Genomic DNA, 22,255 nt, shown 5'->3' on the forward strand with positions numbered 1-22,255 from the left:
TATTTGACATTAAGGTGGGGATAAACAGACATAACCAAGAGATGAATCCTAATGCTGAAGCTATGTGGGTGTACCTTTGGGAAGATGCATCACATGACAGACGCCCAGACAGATTCATGTCTGCATTACAAGCACATGCTCTGCAGCTGCAGATGGATGGCTGAAGAAAGTCCTGACAAACAGCACTGTTTGTCCCATAACTCTGCTTCTGAAGTGACACCTCAGTGGGGGCAGATCAATAGACAAGACAAATCTTGCTTTTCCTTTCATTTTCCCTGCAGCGGTTCTGTCCTCAGGTTTGTTTGCAGCATTTGATTATTCCTGTTTTGAACCCTCGTGTTGTCCTTGGGTCAAAATGACCTGCAGCTGTGTTCAACCAAGTTCTATTTTATTTCTATATTTTTGTATTTTTTTGGGATCATTGGTCATCATTCTTTAAAGAAACCCTCACAGCCTCCTTGTCACCAATGATCCCAAAAAATATGAAAATAAAATAGAACTTGGTTGAACACAGCTGCGGGTAATTTTGACCCAAGGACAACACGAGGGTTAAATGATTCATATTCCATCCATGTACATAATACTTAGTTAGATCAATTAAGACTGCTTGTTTGGTTGCTTTTAAACACTCAAATGTATGTACATGTGAGCATTTTTGTCCATGTAAGAGGTCAGTGAAGGGGACATCAGTCTGAGGACAAAGCTGCAGCTGTGTTCTGGTTTTTGGATGGTGCTGTGTACTCTTGTAGGACTCTTTGCGTCAGTGTAATAGGCTTAGCTGTGTGTGTGTGTGTGTGTGTGTGTGTGTGTGTGTGTGTAGGTAAGTCTTTTTATCACTGTCTGAAACAACACCAGTTGGGTCCTTTCCAATGCTGCTTTGAAGCTGCACCTAATTACCATTCATACTGTGTCGAACACAAATGCACACACACATTTATGAAAAATGCCTTGACTTTAATCAAGTCATCATTTGGCTTTAAGCACTTTACTTTGATAACATCTGCTTTTGTTCTTCTCTATCGCTTTGTTGATGGTTCTGTCTCCCTGATGCTTCAGCAAAGTACTAATGAATAATATAACAAAGTTCCTGTCATCTCTTCTGTCTCCTCTGTTCCCTCCCTAATTTATCTTGCTGTTGTTCCACAGACCAGCTGATACCATACAAAGGAGACAGCTGAAGCTCTCTCAGCATAGTTGTTTACATTACATTACATACAATGTTTTTTTACATTACCTGAGGCAGGACACACTTTAAAAACACTCACAAACCCCACTGAAAAGAAAACGTGCACAGCCTATTCATATAAAAGGCTCTTGATCTTCAGAAAAATATTTTTCATTAGTTTATCTACAACAGTTTTGAATTATGATTACTCAACAGTTGTGAATGATTTGTCTCTTTTGAAAATGTTCAATCTAAACGACGAGACGTCAAACAGAGTTCCACATCTCTATCTCTCTATTATCTCTATTTGTGTCCTCAAGGTCATAGTTTCCACAATGACAATCATAATCCACTACTCCACATTACACACCACTTTCTAATTAAAACTTCCCTTGTACTGAAAAAATTATTCAGTGGTGACTGTATGTCCCAGAAGTTTTTTTTAATTCATGTTAAACACTAAAGCAGTTGTTCTATAGGCAAAATATTAGTGATCTTCTTACCCGCATACCAATTAAAAAAACATCATATCAGCAATCTGGGCAAAGTGATAAAGTCAGACTCAGCTTTTACCTTTTATTAACTACCTGAATCAGCGTCCTGATTTGGCCTTTTATCATCCTAAAAATATAAAAAATGATATTGTGCATGATCACACTTTCTTTTATATAATCTTTTAGAGTTTGCCCTTAAGTTTCCCATGTTTTCCACATGGGACACATGTGATCAAATGAGCTTTTGCACATGTGAAATTAATGTTTTTTTTCCTTTATCCTGTAAAACCTGTAAAACTGCCTATTGTGTAAATTGTGCTATTTAAATAAAGCTTCCAAAATGTGCACATCCAGGTTAATGACTGGATGCACATGTCTGTGTATGTGCTTTACTGAGTACACTGTAAGGGTGTTGGTCTGTTGATTTGTTCATTTGTGTGTTTTGGCCCTGATGAATGGACCAATCCTCTTATGGAGTCCATTTATCAGTCGCAGCAGTGTGTCATGCAGCTCTGATGTGGTGTTAGGGAGGCCCTGCTGGGCAGGGTTTCTGGACTGCCAGCAGGAGAGGCACCTCCTGATTCAGAATGAGACACTGAGGCCACCAGGATTACCCATAATGCCTGCTGCCACTGTCTGGCCCTCTAATTGGTGACATCAGTCCGTGGGTGTGTGTAATTAAAGATTGGGACACGAGGATAGGAAGGAGGGATGCAAAGACAGGAAAACGAGAAGTGGATGGAAAACTTTTATCCGACCTCACAGCTGTTCCGCATGTATAATAGAGAAAGAAAAGCCGGAAGAAAATAATAACAAAAATCTCTTCTCTTTTAAAACAGACCTCAAGAACAAGATCAACTCTGATTTAAGAGTATTTAACACAACATCTGACACTGGTTTAATCTAATTAAACTATCAGTGTGTGTGTACGTGCGTGCGTGTGTGTTTAATTTTGACCTGACCGTGACCCTGTGATCGTCTTACAGATTAAGTTGCGCTTCCAGCTACGTGTACTTTAGAATGAGTGTGAAAATAGACCAAAACATTTCTCTGACTTCCTCTTGACTAAAATGAGGATATTTTCCCCAAAGGATCAGTCAAACACAAATTAAATCTCCCCGGAAACAAAACTGTCACAGGTTTTTAATATCAGATCATGTTCTCTTTTAAATCTACAGAAAATTTGGAAAAGGCTCTTTTTTTTTTTTTTTTTCCTTCTAATAGGTGGATGATTAGTGGCAATATTTGATGAGAAAATAAATTATATAATATATTTTAATTATGTTGACCTTTGTAGACACACAAAGCAGCATACAATACTTTGCTGTTTAAAGCCAAGTTGCACTGCCTTATGTCACCACAAGGAGTCACAGTGGTGATTTATTGTGAGATGAAAGCAGACATTGCCATCAGGTAAACTGCACACAATGAGGGCTGTTTAGATTTTAGGACTGCTGAAAAAACACACAGCAAACCGTAGCAGCCAAATACAGACTTTGTTGGTGACACAAAAGCCAAAAGAGGTTGATGGTAGTTTCACCAAATCGACATACACACACTCCCCTAGTTACAATCCTGCCTCCTTGCAAGACATCAGGCACCCTGTTTGTTCCTGCTGTGTCTCCTTCCTGACAATAGTGACCCTTCGGAGGGCGTTTTGCAGCCTGGCATCATGAGTGTATGTCTGTGTTTTTAGTTCGGCTACACATGTATAAGATGATAATGCATATAGAACAACTCAGTAGCTGCACAGGCATCAAATGAGTCTACTTCACAACGTATACAGTTTAAACATAATACTTGATTTTAATGTTGCACATTAACCTCGACGTTCTTTTGCTATTCAGAGTCTAATGAAATTGTCATGGCACAGGGCTTAGAGGTAAGACTATGAGGTCTGCAGTTGTTGAATCGTTAAATTTAAGGGTTATTTTAAGAGTTAAAACACAAAAAAAGTCAGCCAGGCCCCATTAAGTTGAATACCGAGTGACAGATTTAGTATTCTATAAGTTTGTAAACAGATGGCAATTTAATTATAGAGAAGATAATTTGAGTCTGACTTGCTGGTGCATCAGTCACAAACCAACACAGCTCCTGCTGTAGGATTTTGGGCATCACATCAAAATGTGTGATGCAGGACGAAGAATTCCTGTTGTTCACCGTTAAGAAATCACAAAAGTACTATTTGATTATTTGGCTCAGAGAGCAACTCAGAGCAGAACAGTGCCTATTGTGTACAGTACAGCCAAATGTGCAGTGGCCAGATGCAAACAGCTGTATGTTGCTGGATGATTCACTTGTCTTTAGAGTGGAACAAAAGTGTTTTTTTTAAATATATACTGTTGTGGTTTTAGTTTCTCGTGGTTGTTGAAAAGAGTGTAGTACAGCGCAGGAGATAATGGTGCACCCTCTATCAAGAACCAGTTGGCAAATGAAAAAGAATGAGAAAAATAAAACTGGGTGTTCAGGTTGTGTTGCATTACTGAATATGACATTATGACACTCGATATTGTTCTAATTGGGTCGTGTATCGACATATAACTGAATACCAGTTTTAAATGCAGCTTCATATTTCTATGAGAGAGGTTGATAAATAGTCTTCAATCAATCAATAAAGAGCTGCATGGTATTACTATGTACTGCAGAGATGGTTCATGTCGGGTGAATTGCATTGTTAAATGTAAGAATCATTTTATAATGTAGAACATAGTTGAATTGATTACTGATGGTGATGCTTTTGCTACCCAGTGATATATGGACTGTCTACTACATAATTATCTGTACTTGTAACTTATAATGCCTTGTTTCATGTTGTGTGCTGAAGCTAGGTGCAGTGAAGATCAGCAGCTGTACAGATGTTTTGTAATGGTGCTGCAGCTGAATGAGGGAGGAGGTGTGTGTGTGTGTGTGTGTGTGTGTGTGTGTGTTTGGTGGAATATATATTCTCACCATGTCTGTTATTTCTTCCTAAGGGGTGAGGCAATGTAAAAAATGAAGTCATAACCCACATAACTGACTCACTGTTATCCTTTCTGAGTGAAAACCTTGTGTCACTGTGTCACCTTCACCAAAAACAAGGACACTTGTTTCCAGCTCTGTTACGAGGAACTTTGTTTTTCATGTGATGGGTTTCGAAGACGTTTTACCAACCTGAAGACCACACTCTCCCACAAACAACACGAAAAGCTTTGTCTTTTTTGACGATTTCTTTCAGCATTTGCCTTTAATTAACAGTTACGGTAGAGATAGACAGGAAACATGAAAAATAGAGCAGCGGAATAACAGGCAGAAAAAGTATAGCAGACCAATTGAACCGGCAACCTAACCACTTGGGTCGCTTAGTTGCGAGACTGCAAATGGCTGTCTTCAGTTGGCTATTTGTGTCAGTGCATGTTGTTTACTGTTTCCAGTTGAACTGCGCCTTCAGGCCATGCCAGACTAATGCACTCATAACAAAGTCAGTTACCCTATATATGGATTTCTCTACAGGTGAACCTTGTCAGTGATCAAGGGGCTTGACTGAACACACATTAGAACAACTGCCAGCAGGTCAAGTCATCACTAACACACAATAACAATTCGTTTTGGTTTACACATTCTCATACACAAACTGAAATATCTACCTACACATGTTAACTTGTAAACTGGAGAAGATACACACTGGTAGTGGGTGACATCAAACAGGTCCTACTTAATTGTTCATTTAGACCACCAGGGTCCGTGATTTAAGGTAAAAGATACAGCTGCATTCACATTTAAGTTTGTGATGACTTGACCGGCTGGCAATTCATCTTGTGTGTGTAATCAAGCCCCTGATCATTGACTAGATGAACCACATAGAGAGTGACTGACTTTATCATGCATGCTTTATTTTGCACAGAGGAAGGTCCAGCATGTTTTGCACTCTTCTACATTTTTTTTCCATCACCTGCACAGCACCACAATAAATTTGAGTTCAATATTTACCACCAAGACTTCAGTTGTTTGGTAGGACATGAATGAATGGAAATTTTGTGTGTCTGAGCATTAACGGTTACATTAAAGAGGCATGCTGTAGTTGGAAATTAGCGGGAGAAAAGTGAACTTATAATGTCTAAGTTCATAATAATGTTAAACAGCTCTATGTGAGTATTTCCTTAATATAACTGCTGGGCTAGTTAGGATGGTTTGCCCTTCAGTGTTGCTGTGATGAACAGAGCAGCAACATCAACTCTTGTTCCAAACAAAACTGAGCAGCTGTTATTCTCTAAACTCAAAGGGATTACAGAATCATTATATAAGAGGATATGAAAGCAGCATCATTTCTGCTGAACACCAGCAGTTTATTCTGCAGTGACCATAATGGTAAAATGATGAGACTCATAGAAGTCCCCACAGAATTCCACCTGCTCTCAGCTTTATACAATTAGATCAGTTCATTGCTGTAGCTCAGATCAATAACCTCCCTGCCTGCTTTGTGTCCTGCTTTACTGCACCACAAGGAGCATTCAGAGCTGTGACAGAGCTGAGAGGAGTGGGAAGACCACCAGGCTTTGTGTGCATGAGAAGGAGTTGACGGTGCATGGAGAGTTTTGTCTGTTTGTCAGGGTCTACACAGCATACAAGCTCCAGACAAAATCCCTGCTATCAGCACTGAGACGATCTGGTACTCCGGCTGCCAGCCAGAGGGCCCTGACAGCTCCATTTAATCTAACAAATAACAGCCTGCTTACTGGAGCTTTTTATTTTGTGGCAAGGTTTGTGCATCTCTGAACGCATTCTGACACAGTAGGGAAAAGTTTTTTAGATTTCACTGTTCAGACATTTGTGATAGCCGAACAAACATCCAAGATATTTAGATTGTCTTGCATAAACCAAGATTCCAAGAATAAAAGAGGTCACTTCTCAACTGCATGGATTGTAACTGAAATAAATAATTTTAGTCATGTTTGCAAAGAATAATCAGCTGCACAAACTGAACCTAAAACAATTCTAGTAATGCAATACAAAACTACTTTATGCATATTTACATTACATCAGTGCATCCAACACAGACGCCTGATCCTGGGACTGGTGGTTGTATACTTTCCACCTTTATGTTATACAAACACGTGAGAAACAGGCTGTAAAAATTTGAGTTTGGGTGGTGGATGAGTTTGAGGGGGAACAGTTCATGGTAGTTAACGTGGATATCTTCATCTTCATCTGGTGGAGTAAGATCAAAAGCAAAGGCACCAAAGTCTATGCAGTTCATCCTAAAAGGGAGATGAATGTGTGCCAAATTTGACAACAACCAGTTTGAAAGTTGTTTTGATATTTCAAAAGATAGAATAGATTTAAGCTGCCAGAGGTTAGGGGATCACCAAAGGATACATCTTCTAGCGATCTCGAATATCTGTAGCAGTTGCAATGATTTTAAGGTTGTTTAGATAATTGAGTCTGAACTTAAGTGGTGGACCAACTGACCACCATTGGCAACAGGCTAGTGTGGATAGAAAGACCACTTCACCTGTTGATAATAACAAAGCCAAAAGGTTTCTTTGTTTATCCATCTATCTACTGTACGTTGTCTTTGCAGAAAGCATTTTCATGTTTAAAAAGAACAAACATTAGTCAGCCATTTGAACGTAGACCAACAGCATCCCTGCAGCCTTCCTGGCTGTTTCCTTATGCCTGGGCCGACGTGGGCTGAGTCTGGATGCTTGGATGCTCCGTTGCAGATTTCCTGCTGGGTCTGGCACTGATGAGGTCATGGCTGGGTGGGCAGCTTGGACCATATGTTATATAAAAACTGTGTGAAAGTCCTAATCCCCCAGCAAGGCATTATGCAATGACTTCACTAAAGGGCCACCCGTCTCGGAAGTATTGCAACAGTCGGAAATGTTGTTTTGTCCAGCGTAACCCAGCTAAGTCTTTTGTCTGTTTTTATTTGTGAGTCATTTCTGACTTCAGGTTATATAATGTGTTGTAAAGTCTGTTTTTGATACAGATTTTGATCTAGAGAGAGAGAGAGAGAGAGAGAGAGAGAGAGAGAGAGAGAGAGAGAGAGAGAGAGAGAGAGAGAGAGAGAGAGAGAGAGAGAGAGAGAGAGAGAGAGAGAGAGAGAGAGAGAGAGAGAGAGAGAGAGAGAGAGAGAGAGAGAGAGAGAGAGAGAGAGAGAGAGAGAGAGAGAGAGAGAGAGAGAGAGAGAGAGAGAGAGAGAGAGAGAGAGAGAGAGAGAGAGAGAGAGAGAGAGAGAGAGAGAGAGAGAGAGAGAGAGAGAGAGAGAGAGAGAGAGAGAGAGAGAGAGAGAGAGAGAGAGAGAGATCTATCTATCTATCTATCTATCTATCTATCTATCTATCTATCTATCTATCTATCTATCTATCTATCTATCTATCTATCTATCTATCTATCTATCTATCTATCTATCTATCTATCTATCTATCTATCTATCTATCTATATATCTATCTATCTATCTATCTATCTATCTATCTATCTATCTATCTATCTATCTATCTATCTATCTATCTATCTATCTATCTATCTATCTATCTATCTATCTATCTATCTATCTATCTATCTATCTATCTATCTATCTATCTATCTATCTATCTATCTATCTATCTATCTATCTATCTATCTATCTATCTATCTATCTATCTATCTATCTATCTATCTATCTATCTATCTATCTATAATCCTGTTTTAAATGAAAGATTAGTTTGGCCAAAACTGGAATTGCCTAAACGTCTATTAGATGTTCACTCTGTTACCTGAGTCTGACTTTGTGCCCTGAGCTTCAACATTTCTTGAAGATACCTTTTAGACAAAGCTCACTTTCTCCCCTGTTTGTAGTCTTTATGCTAAGCTAAGCTAACCACCTGCCTGTATAGCTTCATATTTACTCTGCAGACATGATAATGGGATCAATCTGAACACTTGAACTGCTGGCAAAAAAAAAAAAGCAAATATACCATTTTTAAAATGTTGAATTGAAGAATAAGATTAAAAGACATACAGTGAACCTGGGAGTGGGTCAAGGCCATGGAGCTGTGGTTGGTTATGAACAGATGTGCACTTAATAAGGTGTGCATGTAAATCTATGTTTCCTCTCGTTATTATTCATCATTTATGTCAAACTGGAATAAATTAGAGCTAAATTCTCCCAATGCTGTAACTTCTCATACATTTTAATTTTTTTTTTTTTTTAATCAAATCGTGCTCTGGTGTCTGGTGCTGAAATGGTCAACAGTGCATCTAATCACATTTTACAGTAACCTGAAGCACACTGTTTCACTGCTGATCCTGTGTCGCTGTCTGTGGTGCTGAATTTGGCTCTCAGGCCTCGTTACACACACTCACACATCGATGTACTCCGCTGAAGAACTTTGTCTGTCCGAACTATACGTTTTTCAGGAAATAAGAGCTCCACAGCTATTACCTTGACCATCCCTGATGTCTGAGCTGACAACTGGGTATCGTATATGCGGACTTGTATCTTCTGGAGGGGGGGTCGCGTGTTGCTCCATTCATCCGGAGAGACAATCCGCCGCGCGCGTAGGAGGAGGGGCGAGAGGGAATCCCAGGAAGGGGTTACAAATATCGCGTTGCTGCTGTTGCCCCGTCTAGTATCCACTTTTTGAAGATGGAGGTGCAGTGGCTGGATGAATGAAACGGATAAGAGTTTGAACTTTGTGTGTTTTTGAAGAGACGACAGGGAGGGACACGCTCTGCTGTGATGTTTACGGAACCGGACAGGCTCCTCGCCGGGAAATCAGCAGCAATGTCAGCCCGACCGAGGAGCTCGGAGATGAAGCGCGTCTCAGAGCAGCCCAGCTCTACCATGGTGCAATAATGTGTAAGATAATCGCCTGGTTGTTTTCGCCTTCGCAGAGCTTTGGACACGCTGTCCTTTGTGACTAAATGTGGAGAAAGGCTCACGTTTCTGCGGGAGATTCTTGTGAAACAACAGAGGAACTTGGCTTCAGTGTTTGATCGGCTGATCCCACATGGACATTGCGTTTGCAGTGATTGTTGAGGCCTTCGGTCGCTCAGCTGGACAGCATCAAAGCTCTCACACCTCTGGCAAAATGTCAAGGATGCTCCGAGAAGGAACGCGGACCGCAGAGACGGCAGCATGACTGCGAGCAGAGACACAGGACACAGGTCACAAGTGGACCTGAGAGAACCGCTGTCAGTGTTTTTTGAGAGACATTTCTAACCCAGAGAGAATGGAACCGCTTGACATGTGTATGTATTCGTGGGCTTCTTTGACGTGACACCGGACTCCCTCTGTGAGTGTGTGCGCCTCTTTGGCTCCGAGTGCGCCAGGACGCCGCTGCTGCTGCTGCTGCTGCAGCTGTGCAGTTCGGGTGTGAACTGGAGCACCGGCGGATGCCGCAACCCTGCTGGGGCGAAACACAGATTAGCGAAGAGTAACTGCATTGTTTTAGTGAGGGGAAATCCCCGCCAGGAGCCCCGCACTTCATTAGGCCATGGATGACTCGGGGATAATACGGCGCCGGAGGCTGCAGGTGAGCTGGTTCGGTCGTGCAGAGGTCTCGAGTTCTGTTTCCTGTTGAACATCATCGTTTTCTTAACTAAAAACCTTTCCCATTGTTTCATTGTCATCGGCCACATAGACAGTATTTAATGACACCAGGAGTCCACAGAGACTCAAGTTGATTTGATTTTACCTGATAGTGACCTATTCATTTTATTAATTAAATCTGCTGTCACTTAAGACCAACTAAAGTAGCCTGTAGTCTAGAAATTATATTTAGTTTTTATGCAGTTTATTGGTCTACTCAATCCTAGCACATATTGTATATTTACATTATGGATTCATCTGCTGATTACCTGTATTTCCTTGAATATCAGGCCTTTAAAACATCATTGAAAATAAAAAAAAATGAACATCAAAATTTCCCAGGGCCAAGGTGATGTCTTCAAACAGCTTTTCTTTGTTCCACCAAAAGTCCAAAACCCAATCAGATTTATGATATGAGACTGGGAAACACTGGGAGCACTGGGGGACATCATAACAACATATTAAATACAGCCTATTATTACAGTAATTTCAGATAAATACATGTACAATTTTGGGATTATGCTTATTTGGTTTAGTGTACGTACACTATGGTCTCTTTAACAAGATGAATGGCCACTCATGCATACCGATCTGACGTGTTCAAAAGGCTGTGTTCATCCATTATGAAGCAGCCTGCTTAACCACGGGTCATACAGCCCCCTCCATCTTTGTGTGATTCAGTCAAGTGAACTGAGAAGAGATGAGCAGCCTGCAGTGTCCTGCGGGCCTCAGTGCATGCAAGTGTGTGTGTGTGTGTGTGTGTGTGTGTGTGTGTGTGTGTGTGTGTGTGTGTGTGTGTGTGTGTGTGTGTGTGTGTGTGTGTGTGTGTGTGTATACGGTGTGTGCATTTGATTTTCTGTCATTCAATCAGTTCATATTTTGCCGGTTTTACTCACCAAAAAGAAAAATTGTCAACGAGGCAAGTTGACCCCTATCACAGTGAAGAGAGAGAGAGGGGGTATAAAGGAATCAAGGGAGGATTAGTAGTAGAGGTGTGCTGATGGTTTCATGTCTCATCATCCCCACCGCTCAGCTCACTGCTCTGCTGCTGTGATGTATGACAGGAGCTGCAAGGGAATTAATCATCATCGAGTCAGACTCACAAAGTCTCTGGCATTTTATAGATATAGGCAGTCCAGCTGGATGATGGAATGTGGCTATGAGTGTGTGACAGTGTGTGTGTGTGTGTGTGTGTGTGTGTGTGTGTGTGTGTGTGTGTGTGTGTGTGTGTGTGTGTGTGTGTGTGTGTGTGTGTGTGTGTGTGTAGACTTATAGTTTAAGCAATTTAGTTTCTCTGTATGTATTATCTTTATGGCTATGTGTGTCCATGAAATTGTGTGTTGACATGTGATTGGCTGCATTTTCAGCTGCCTTGTCGATCCCCTGGCTCTCATCATCCCAACAGTCACCCGCTCTCTTTTAAACACACACACACACACACACACACACACACACACACACACACACACACACACACACACACACACACACACACACACACACACACACACACACACACACACACACACACACACACACACACACACACAATTATTCTCCCAGCACCATATGGTGACACACCCCACTTCCCTGCAGTTGGGGTCAGGGATCACACCCATGATGCATTGCTTCAACATGACGAACATGAAACGATCATGATCTTTGTGCCTCTTTGTAAGTCTGCAGACTCCTTTTGGCTCACTGGAACACAGCAGACACAGAGAATATGTAGAAATAATAATCATTTCGATTGATTGGTGTAAAATATTTTTAAAAGAAAAGTGTCGTTTAGTTTAACCAAATATGTAATGTTCCCTGCTTTTTATATAAAGACTTAGAAACTATAATCATCAGACCACCATCCTAGTGAAAGTTTTGTCATTTTTCAAATGAGGATGAAATAATTTTGGACATTGTCATGGAAACAGCCTCTAACACTGGCCTCTGTTTCCTTTGGCAGTGTTTAACAGCTATCTGACTGGAATGGAGTCCATCATATCCCTCTATAGTCAACTAATGGTAATAAAAGAGCTGTTTTTCCCACTTTTACAATAAGCCAATATAGAGCTATCTATCAACTGTTAGACATTTTAAGCCATTTGTTTCTTTGGTACAGTGGTTGAACCCATCATGCTGTTAAGTTTGAGTCATTCCTCTACTTTACAGCTCTTAATAGCACATAATGGGCCCCTGAAAAAGATTTATTCGCTTATGACACAGGCTATTTGCAAGTTAGGTTTAAGCTGAGCCGGGGAACTTGGGAGCATGAGAAAATAGCTTTTACTCCCAAAGTAAAAGCCTGCATGCTGGGCTACTTAGCCTCCACTCAGAAACTGTAAACTGGTTAGCACGGCATGCTAGTATTAGCGCCGAGCCCCCCCAATACTTTTTGTTTGTTTTATTTCAGCACCTGCTGAGTCGTTAGGACGTACTGCTGAGTTGGTGTTATATTCCTGTAAAGTTACGCAGAAGATCTAGTTAAAGGAGTAGTGTGTAGGATTTTGTGGCATCTAGTGGTGAGGTTGTGGATAGATACCCTCCTGACAACCCTTCCACGCCCCTTCCAAGCACGAAAAACACGTAAGACCCTTTTTCACGTCGGTGTTCGGTTTGTCCCTTCTGGGGTTCTGTAGAAACATGGTGGTGCAACATGATGTCTCTGCGAAAGAAGACCAGCTCCTTATGTAGATATGAAGGGCTATAATATGAATTATTATAGTTCATTTCTGCAAATAGATTCTACTAAATCCTACAAAGTGAACCATTAAACCATTCGATTTTTATGAAAAAGTTATTTTCAGACGTTGACTTCTATTTTATATACATTTTAGTTTTTTTTTTTGAGTACTCATTATTGCATAAACTTTCTATAAAAAAAAAAAAAATGGCTGCAAAAAATGAAGAGCACCAGACCATCTATCTGTAGCACTCTGACCTCATCCCCCCTCTTATCAGCCCCTCTGCCTTTTCCATCCATCAGACCAGTGGCCATTAGTCAGTCACTGCTGTAGATGATGGCTGGTCCGGGCACTGTCTCTTGGCAGGATGGCACTCCTTGATTGATCCCCGTTGTTCGTTTCCTGGCCAGCTCCCCCACCATTTTTCTTTGCACCGTGTCTACAAAATTATTGGACTGGCCGGTGCATCACGACTGAAGAGTGAAGGAGCAATGTGCTTTATAGGCATGGAGCTCCGCTAATGCCATTTCATTATTACAGTTTTTTTAAATTTTTTATTTCTTTAATGCAGCCAACATGACTCGAAGGACACAACAGCAAAGGAGCTTTTATTGATGGATCACATGGCCGGGAAATGTCTACCAGGAGACAGAATTTCCTGCCCTTTCAAGTCTCTTTTGGTTTCCTTCCTGCATACAAAACATTTTGCCCTTACTGACTTTACCTCAGTGAAACAGCAGCATCCCAAACAATCAGGAAAACAACTTAAATTTTAACATGCTCTTCATAGCCGCAAATTTTTACTGACTGAATTAACAAATAATGCAGCGAGGACGACAACAACTCAAAACGAGGCAATTGTAAAAACAAGCCTCTAGAGTGTGCACACCCACACACAGATAAATTATGAGTGAAGCATTTGAACCATAAACAAGGTTATCTGTTGTCAAAGCGAACATGCTTTGACAGAAATAGGCTATCTGCAGGTTAGAGATTAAAAAGCCCAGCATTAATCCATGGTCGTAAACACTTGAAGGAATCTGGAGGCAAAATGCTTGTACATAAACCACAGACATTGAGACACAAGACAGTGGGATGATGACAAATACTGGGACACACACTCTCATGCTCACCCGTCAGTGTGACAGCCCGAGACTAAAGGGGATCAGACAATCGTTTATAAACTCAATCCTCAGCTTTCTCCCCCAGAGGACGCAGCTAAACCTGGATAAAAAGAGCAGTCGCCTCCATCAGAAAAGGGAGCAAATGTAGCGTGGAATTATGTGGCTTTCTAATCTGTGATCGGTGGCCATGTCACGTTTGTGACATCTGTTGTCAGTCACCTTTCACCACCACCAGACTTCATTAGTGGGACTCACAGAGCATTTAGTGGGAACCCGGCTAAACATCAGCCTCACATGATGGCTTTTTAAAACAGTCTTTGTACATGCGGCGATGTGGGGAATGCAGCCATGCAATGAGCAACGAGCACGGCATCCTGACAAACTAATTATACCACAGGAGAATTAAGTCCCGGCTTCAGGACATGTTGTAGGATTCAGATATGGAGAGAGGATCATGTTTCTTTAATGATATGTTGTCTGCTTATCCTTTACTTTGTGGAAATGGTGATACTGTGAGTCACAAAGGCAGATTTAGAAGCAGACTTATGCGCTCATCTCCTGGCACAGTGACCAGCGATGAAGTTAGGAAATGAGTTGTCACTTTTTGACCTTTTTACAAAAGAAAGGGAATCGAGGATTATGAGGGAAATTCAGGCAGATACTATGTGACAGTGATTACTGAGAAATATAAATATGTAAGTGAGGGTGACAGAGCACTGCTTTAATGGGATTTCTACTGGGTTAATAAAGGCCATGTCATTGGAGGATTTAATAATTGAGCCACTATAGCACAGCCCCCGTGCATTCATTGCAGTTATAATTATTTATTATTGTGTGGAAGCTTAAATCTGGGGGGAAAAAAATAATATGGGGAAGAGGTTTGGAAGCATTCATGGTGCCTCTTTATTCTGCCAGACATCAATAGAAGGCTGCACTTTGTTTAGTGTGCCAGCTGGTCTTTTTATCGTCTAGACATGCCTGAACAAAAGAATTACAGTCCGCTCTGCTCCTCTGATAGGTTTAATGCATTTGTATTTAATTTTGTAGTAAATAAAGTATTGACACAAAACCGACCAGTTTTTTTTATATGACTATATATAAAACAGTAACTCTTACTGAGAGCACATAAATTCAAACTAAAACTATGACATTTTGGTGATTAGTTGTTGTTGTCCTGCATTTAGCCACATGGTACCCTACTTAAGACCTCTGACCTGACATCTGTTTGTAAGGTTGAAATGATGAGTTGATTTATCAATTATTAACCAGCAGCTTTGTTTTAAATGTTTCTTTAAAATAAGAAACATTTGCTGGTTCCACCTTATCCAGTTTGAGGATTTGTTTATCTCTTCACAGCAAGATGCTGATGTTTTCACTCGTTATCACAGCGACCCCTCGTTGTATTCTAATGTTTTGGCAGGTTTTGATTTGACATTTGAAGATTTTTCTCTTTTATTTGTTCTTTAAAGGCTAACTAAAATTGTCAGCTCAATTTATGACAAAAATAATCTGTAGTGGTCTGGTCAAGTTTTAGAGACTTTAGGGATTTTAGGCTGCTAGAGTTAAGCATCCTTACGTTGTTAATTAAGCTTTTAGTTGACCAAATTAGCATGCTAACATTTGCTAATTACCCCTAAACACAAAGTTCATCTGTGGCAGATGTCATAGTTTTGTAGTTATTTATATAAAGCAAATATAAATTTGGACTTGATGATGGATACACGAAAACTTTAGAGAAACATAAATACAATGGGGAACAAATTTTAAAGCCGCCAATAATACAATTCATTTCAACAAAAAGAAAATTCTTACATGGTATAGGCAATGAATCTTTAGTTTTCATTTCGTTTAGAAGAGGAGACTGTAACCAAGGTTAGTTTCTGTAGCTAGCCTACTATTTACAGATGTCCCCTAAACGTCCCTCACGCTATCCGTAGATGCTATAATTTACAGATGTTCCCTAAACACCTCACACGAAGGCTAGACTTGCTAACAGCAGGACTGCTGCTGCACAAATAGGTATGTGGATAAAAATGTGTTTAAAAACAATGAAATAAGGACTTATTATTTAAGATAAATCTTAAATAATAAGTCCTTATTTCAAATGTAAGAAAGTGATACGTGGGCGGGCCGCCTAAGTAGAGCCTAGTTAGACCTCTGGGAAACACTGGATCACTGACGTCGGTGAGATTTATTCGTGTGTAAACATTATGGGTAAATAATGCGTTTTAAAACTAAAACGTAGAAGTGTGGGTGTAAATTCTGTATACAAGTTTGACACGGTATTTTTTTTTTATACTTGATAATATTGGAGCAGTTCGGTTGTTACAATATAAGTGTCAAAGTTTGGTACCCAGACCAAATATCAACCTTATGGTGGTGCCAGAGAAAAAAAATCAAGGGATCACCAAGGTCATGTAAATTCATCTTAATTGTTATTTCAAAATTGAACATGCTATCATAGTGTGGACATAAAGGCAGACTCCTTAAGCCATAAAGAGAGTGAATATTTGCAGACAAAAAAAAAAATTGAACACTGGAGGACCCTAAACTTATGACCTCAATATTTCAAAAATCCTGACTACAGCCCTGCTGCTGCCTCCATGTACTGAGATGTACGGTCTGGTGTGGATTTGTTTGAGTGGCTGTCATGTCTGCTCTGGCTTTATTTGTACAGTTAACCCTCCTCACCACTGATTTCTTGATGCCTCTTGCTCTTGTAAGTCATCTTATCCCCGGCTCTGACAACTCGGGGTCAATTAGCCAGATCAATGAAGGACAAAGTGATAAGGGATCAATGGGTTGAATATTCAGTCGTCCTTGTAAAGAGGGATTTATTCGTCTCTGCTAACATGTGAACCCCCGGGACATGCAGTCGAACAGCATTTGACTTGCTTATGATCCGAAGGTGAGTTAAAGACAAGCTTCTTATTTTTTGTTTTTCTTGTCGGATGAGGGTTTTCTACACGAGTTGTCTCACTACTCAGCTTCCTCCTCTGGTGGTCGTTGTTATCCAGAGTCAACCTTGTAGATGGTGACCGACAACATAAATACACTCTGCTTTGTCAGAGGTTTGTCCTTGTGTTACAGAGCTTTCAGGCAGCCACAGTATAAATATAGGCTTTGCTTCGGTAGATATCAATGGCAGCAGGTCCGCACATGCTCATTCACACACCCGATCCTTATCTGAAGGTTAACCTAATAATTCTATTGACTTAGGTTAGCAGGAGGTCAATGCGACGCTAACGCTACCTTAACAGCACTATCCTGCGTGTGACAGGAGAAGGTGTGAGGCGGCAAATGCATTCATTTCTTGTGTTACTATATACTGGCTCACATCTGAGAAACTCATTAACTGCGTGATGCACGCAGAGACACACGCAAGCACACACAGCTGAAGGCCAGAATACACGGGGCTCAAGGTGACGGCCGCAGGCATGAAAGCCCAATCACCCCCCACACCCTCCCCCCACACCCCTCCAACCACCACCACCACGACCACCCACCTCTCACCCTCTACCCCACCCTTGTTCACACCCTCTGTCCCCTTCCTGTCCTTCTCTATCCCAGAGCGAAGGGTTTGTAAAGAGCCAAGCTGTGCTGGCATGAGATCTGGATCGGCTTGTGCTGAGTTTGTTTGGTGCACTGAGTGTCTGATGCTGTGTCAGCCGAGTATTCCCCGTCCATCTGGACTCAGGACGCGAGGGGTGGAGGGTGGGGCTCACAGCAATGTCAGAAATTAACAGAAAAACAGGTGTGAAAACAAACATAGATGCAAAGACACAATGTGCACGCAAATGCCCTGTTGCCACATTGTGGCACCACTGTGGCTGAAAATGAGACATCGAGTTCAAGGCATACAAGTGGACGTATAGTTTCCAGGTGTGAAAAGTGAGGCTACTGCAAAAATGCCATAAATTGCAATGCCACAGACGGCCACGAGGGGTTGGCTCCAAAAAGGCTCTGGCTTCATAGACTCCCATTCAACTTCTCTCATGAAATACAAAGTCAATAAATTTTTTACAAAAGTCATAATGGTGTCAATCAGTAAAGACCCTCTTTCTTATTGGTTTACTGGTGGTCCATCTGAAAATATTAATATCAATAAGTAGATATCAGGCCTCAAAGAGAGGTATGCTTGGGGGCGTGTCTGTTTGATTGACAGTCCTGTGGTGCAGTCAGGTTTAGCGGCAGGTGGGCGGGGCTTTGTGTTCTTGGGTTCCCAATCATATCGAGTCAGATTCACTGCTTGTTCCTCCCCAGCTCGTCCAAATACGGTCATTTCTGGCTCCAAAATAGCAAAATACTGACTGTCGCCACAACAAGGCATAACTGGCCTGTTTAGCTTTGTATGTCAGAACATGTTGAAGTGCTGTATTAAAACAGATCCTACCAGATGATCAATAGAGTTGCAAAGTGAGAGGGGCTCATTCTGTGTCCATTTACTTTTTTTTTTTTTTAAACATCATTAATGTTCTTCAACACAGACACACGTGACTCTCAAAAAGAATGCCTACAAGTTCATGTTATGTTAGTTTTAATTATTTTAACTACATTTCTTAGAAGCTGTGTTTGTCTGTGCTTGTGTACAATGGCAGACCGGTCTATGCAGACCCATGAGCTTCAGCTGCCTTTGGAGAAGACGCCAGTTCAAAGCACAAATTGAATGGGAGTGGTAGCACGTTTCCTTTTCCACGGTGATAGATGCTGAATTTACACACAAGAGAACACAAATTTTAAATGAGCTGATTTTAGTTGCACATCCTGTTGAGTTTTCTCAACCATAAAATGTATCTTCCGCTCGAGTCAGCAGCACATACTACATCATTTTTAATTGGATGTTTCCTGTTGAAATGCACATTGGGAGTTGCCGTTCATGTGTACCTCAGTCTTGGAATATAGATTCCTTTTGTCACGTCCCAACACCCAGTTGTGTCAAATGTAAGAAGGCAGATGCTCTCAAAATGGCAGTAGTGACTTTAAAGGATTATCTCATGTGAAAGTGTATAGTAGTATTTGTCAGTACCTGATCTCTCTTTCTTTCTCCGTCTTTGTGTTTCTACCAGAAGGACTTGCCCCTGCCTCGCAAAAACAGCAGGTGAGTGTCACCTTTGTTTACTCCTCCCTTCGTCCCTCTTCATCCCTCTCCTCCCTCCCGCCCCTGTCATCACTCTCCTCTCAAGGGAGAGGCTGGGTCTCTCCATGAAGAAAAAAAAATAACCACACCACGCTGCTGTGCAGCTGCTCGGTCATCAGCGAGGTCTCTCCTCCTGAGCTTTCATCAGACTGCAGAGCTTTCTTGGTTCATCAGCATGATTTGCACGTTCTGTTTGAAAGCTTTGAGGATGCTTCAGTACTGCTTGTGGTGTGGAGTGTGCGCTTCTTGTTTGAAGGAGGGTGGAGGCCTCCTGGAGTGACGCTGGAGTGTGTCGGAGTCTGATTAAGGCCAGCCGGGAGTTGTGGATGCTGTCCATGGTGCTGAGAGCCTCTTTGCCTTTTCCACTTGCTCAGCTTCTCGCTCTGTATCTTCTTTCTTCTCTTCCCATTGCTTGGTCATTAATCCATTTATGTTCCACTGTTGTTTCCACCCCTCACCGTTTCAGATTTGTTTGGTGAGCAGAAAAATATATTCTAATGTTACTCTGGAACTGCTGGATGTGCAGAATATAAGCACCAAGTCCACCATATGATCCTTATAAGGTCGTGAGTCACGGGTTGTTTCAGCTGCCTTCAGGTAGTCACACAAATCAGTCACTGCAGGTTTAAGGAAGACATGTGACCTTTAAAGGTCTTTGTATGATGCAGAAAGTGTCTATATTTTTTTAAGGTGGCAGTGTGTATGGGGGAGGTATATTGTTTTTACTGTAAAGCACTTTGTGTTACATGGTATTTGTATGGAAAATGCTACACAACTAAAATCTGATTGATTGATGGTTTTGTTTGGACAGAGCCAGGATAGCTGTTTCCAGTCATTGTGCTAAACTAACGAGCTTCTGCTTCATATTTACTTAACAGTGATGGTAAATGGTTAATGGTCTGCACTTATGTCGTGTTTTATCACCTCAGTGGTCTCAAAGCGCTTCACGCTGTTTCCCATTCATCCACTTGCACACTAATGGTGGCAGAGCTGCCATGCAAGGTGTTCATCTGCCACCTGGAGCAACTTGGGGCTCGGTGTCTTGGCAAGGACACTTCAGCATAATGGAAAGGAGGAACAGGGGATCCAACCAACAACCTTATGATAAGAGAGCAACCCACTTTCCCATCTGAGCCCCAGCCACTGACACACAAGGCAAAATTGTGTCAGGTAAACCATCTAAACCTGCACGATGTCTCTATAGTCCCATGAGGAGAGTATCAAATACGATCTATAGTGTGATAATAAGTGTGATAATGAGCCTCTTAGGATGTTTCATTACCATCTCTTTGCTCCACTGAGTAAATCTCGTCGCAGCCCCCTCCTCTCTCGTCCCATCTCCCTGTCCTGTCCATCTCCTCTCCCCTGCCTCCTCATCCCAAGTCATCATGGGTAATCAAACATGAAACGAAGCCACAGACCAACTCAGTTTGTGTCCAGGCCGGCTTCTCCGATCCATCTCGCCGCTGTCTTTCCCTTCCCACCGTCGCCTCCCAATTTTACCACCGTGCCCTTCTCTCTCTGGAGACAGTTTCCATTTTGATGCAGTATGTCGCTGTCTCCTTCGCATCACATCCCGTCTCCCTCTATAGGACACTATCAGCCCATCATCCATTATAGATGAGCTCAGTGGAGTTGGCTTCACATTCAATCTGCCTACTGCCTCCATTCATGGGTAAACACAGCCATTCAGAGTTTGTGTGCATGTTTGGCATAAATTGTCATCAGCCATGCTTTTGATCTTTTATCTTTGATTCCATTCAAAATCTTTTTAACAGTCCACATAACCTTGTCCCAGAGTCATTTCTCTACTCTCCGCTGAGATAAATTGTCATCCCTTTATTCCCTCCTTATTCATTTATGGTGTAAATAGCCCGCAGTAAAAGCTTTCATCAGGTTCTTTCACCGCACAGACAAACACAAAATAGAAGGACAAGTATTTCACAAAACTACCACTGTGTACCGCGGCACCTTAGCCTTGAGAAAATGACCCACCATCCCCTGCCTCCCTTTGTTGTTCCTCTCTAAAAGACAGACCCACCTCTCTCTCTCTCTCTCTCTCTCTCTCTCTCCATCCATCCCTCCCTCCCTCTCTCTCTCTCCCTCCCTCTCCATTGGTTCTCGGACACACTTGCCCAGACTCTCAGACACCAGTGTGCATCTATAGGCTGTGGGAGCTACAGTTTGCATTGCGTTGTGATGACATTTTGCCAGAGACGTGCTGCTTTCTGACTGCTCTCCCTCGCTGCTCAGCTACTGCTGCTGCTGCCGTTGCTGCTGCCGTTGCTCAGAGCTACGTCTAGATACTCAGCGAGCAACATGTTCCGACGCACTAAAAGGTACACGCAGAGTAGTGATGATTTGGTTTGTGTGAAGCGGGGTGTGGTAGGACTGACTTTCTGTCCGTTCAGTCCTCTCTCTTCTTTCTGTGTGAGTCTGCAGTGTCTGCAGTAAACATTACAAGGAGTCAGAGTTACCGGCGTGTAAGATGATGGTCGTGTGTGCGCCTGTGTGTCTTACGTGATTTTAGACGCCTGCTGTTTTCTGCTGAGTGAACATGTCACTCTGTGGTAGCTTGTGTGTAAGTCCGTTTTTAAAGTCGTAATAGACGCCGTGCAAAAAAAAACATGCAACATCTTTCAAATTTGCATAAGATGCTGTCAATAGTACATAAGTGTTTCAATGGAGCCGGTACACATGTGATCACTTTTTTTTAGCCTCAGGGGCGGTATGGTTGAATGGATTGCCGTGAAATTTTGCACCGACATTCACTGTCATCAGAGGATGAATCCTGCTGACTCATCTCCTGGCTTTGCATCTAACGCCACCAGCAAGTCAATGTTTTCACAACAGTTAAAGTTTCCTGTTCAGCCTCAACTGATGCTGACTCTAGTGACATCACGAGTCATGTTATCAGATTATTGAAGCCGCTAAATGCCTTTATTCATGTGTTTCATGTATGCAGTGGTCCTGTTATTGACCTGTGAATGGACCGCCACAGCTGTTCTTTATATTAATAAAGCAAATGTTAACATGCTAACATGCTAAATCAAGAGGTTGAAGAAGGTACCTGGTTAATATCAACATGTTAGCATTGTCATTTTC

The 22,255-nt window shown here is 41.7% G+C and overlaps 1 protein-coding gene across 7 annotated transcripts in view; it reads left to right on the top strand.

Moving 5' to 3' along the window:
• Positions 1 to 8,979: 8,979 nt before the first annotated feature.
• Positions 8,980 to 22,255, top strand: part of LOC138622418 (microtubule-associated serine/threonine-protein kinase 1-like) — a 45,872-nt gene continuing 32,596 nt past the window's right edge. For 3 of the 7 annotated variants that reach the window (XM_069701200.1, XM_069701202.1, XM_069701205.1), the window contains exons 1-2: positions 8,980 to 10,155; positions 19,080 to 19,111. In XM_069701200.1, coding sequence (XP_069557301.1) covers positions 10,117 to 10,155; positions 19,080 to 19,111 — 71 coding nt within the window. In that variant the 5' untranslated portion in view covers positions 8,980 to 10,116. Of the gene's footprint in view, positions 10,156 to 12,171; positions 12,231 to 19,079; positions 19,112 to 21,329; positions 21,490 to 22,255 lie in introns of those variants that run through there. The other 4 variants (XM_069701206.1, XM_069701207.1, XM_069701201.1 and 1 more) reach the window with 3 other exon arrangements.

This window comes from Brachyistius frenatus, unplaced genomic scaffold (genome assembly GCF_029030835.1).
Source record: "Brachyistius frenatus isolate BFR_SWC_R1_liver_20210118 unplaced genomic scaffold, ASM2903083v1 Contig_36, whole genome shotgun sequence".
NCBI classification, from domain to species: domain Eukaryota; kingdom Metazoa; phylum Chordata; class Actinopteri; family Embiotocidae; genus Brachyistius; species Brachyistius frenatus.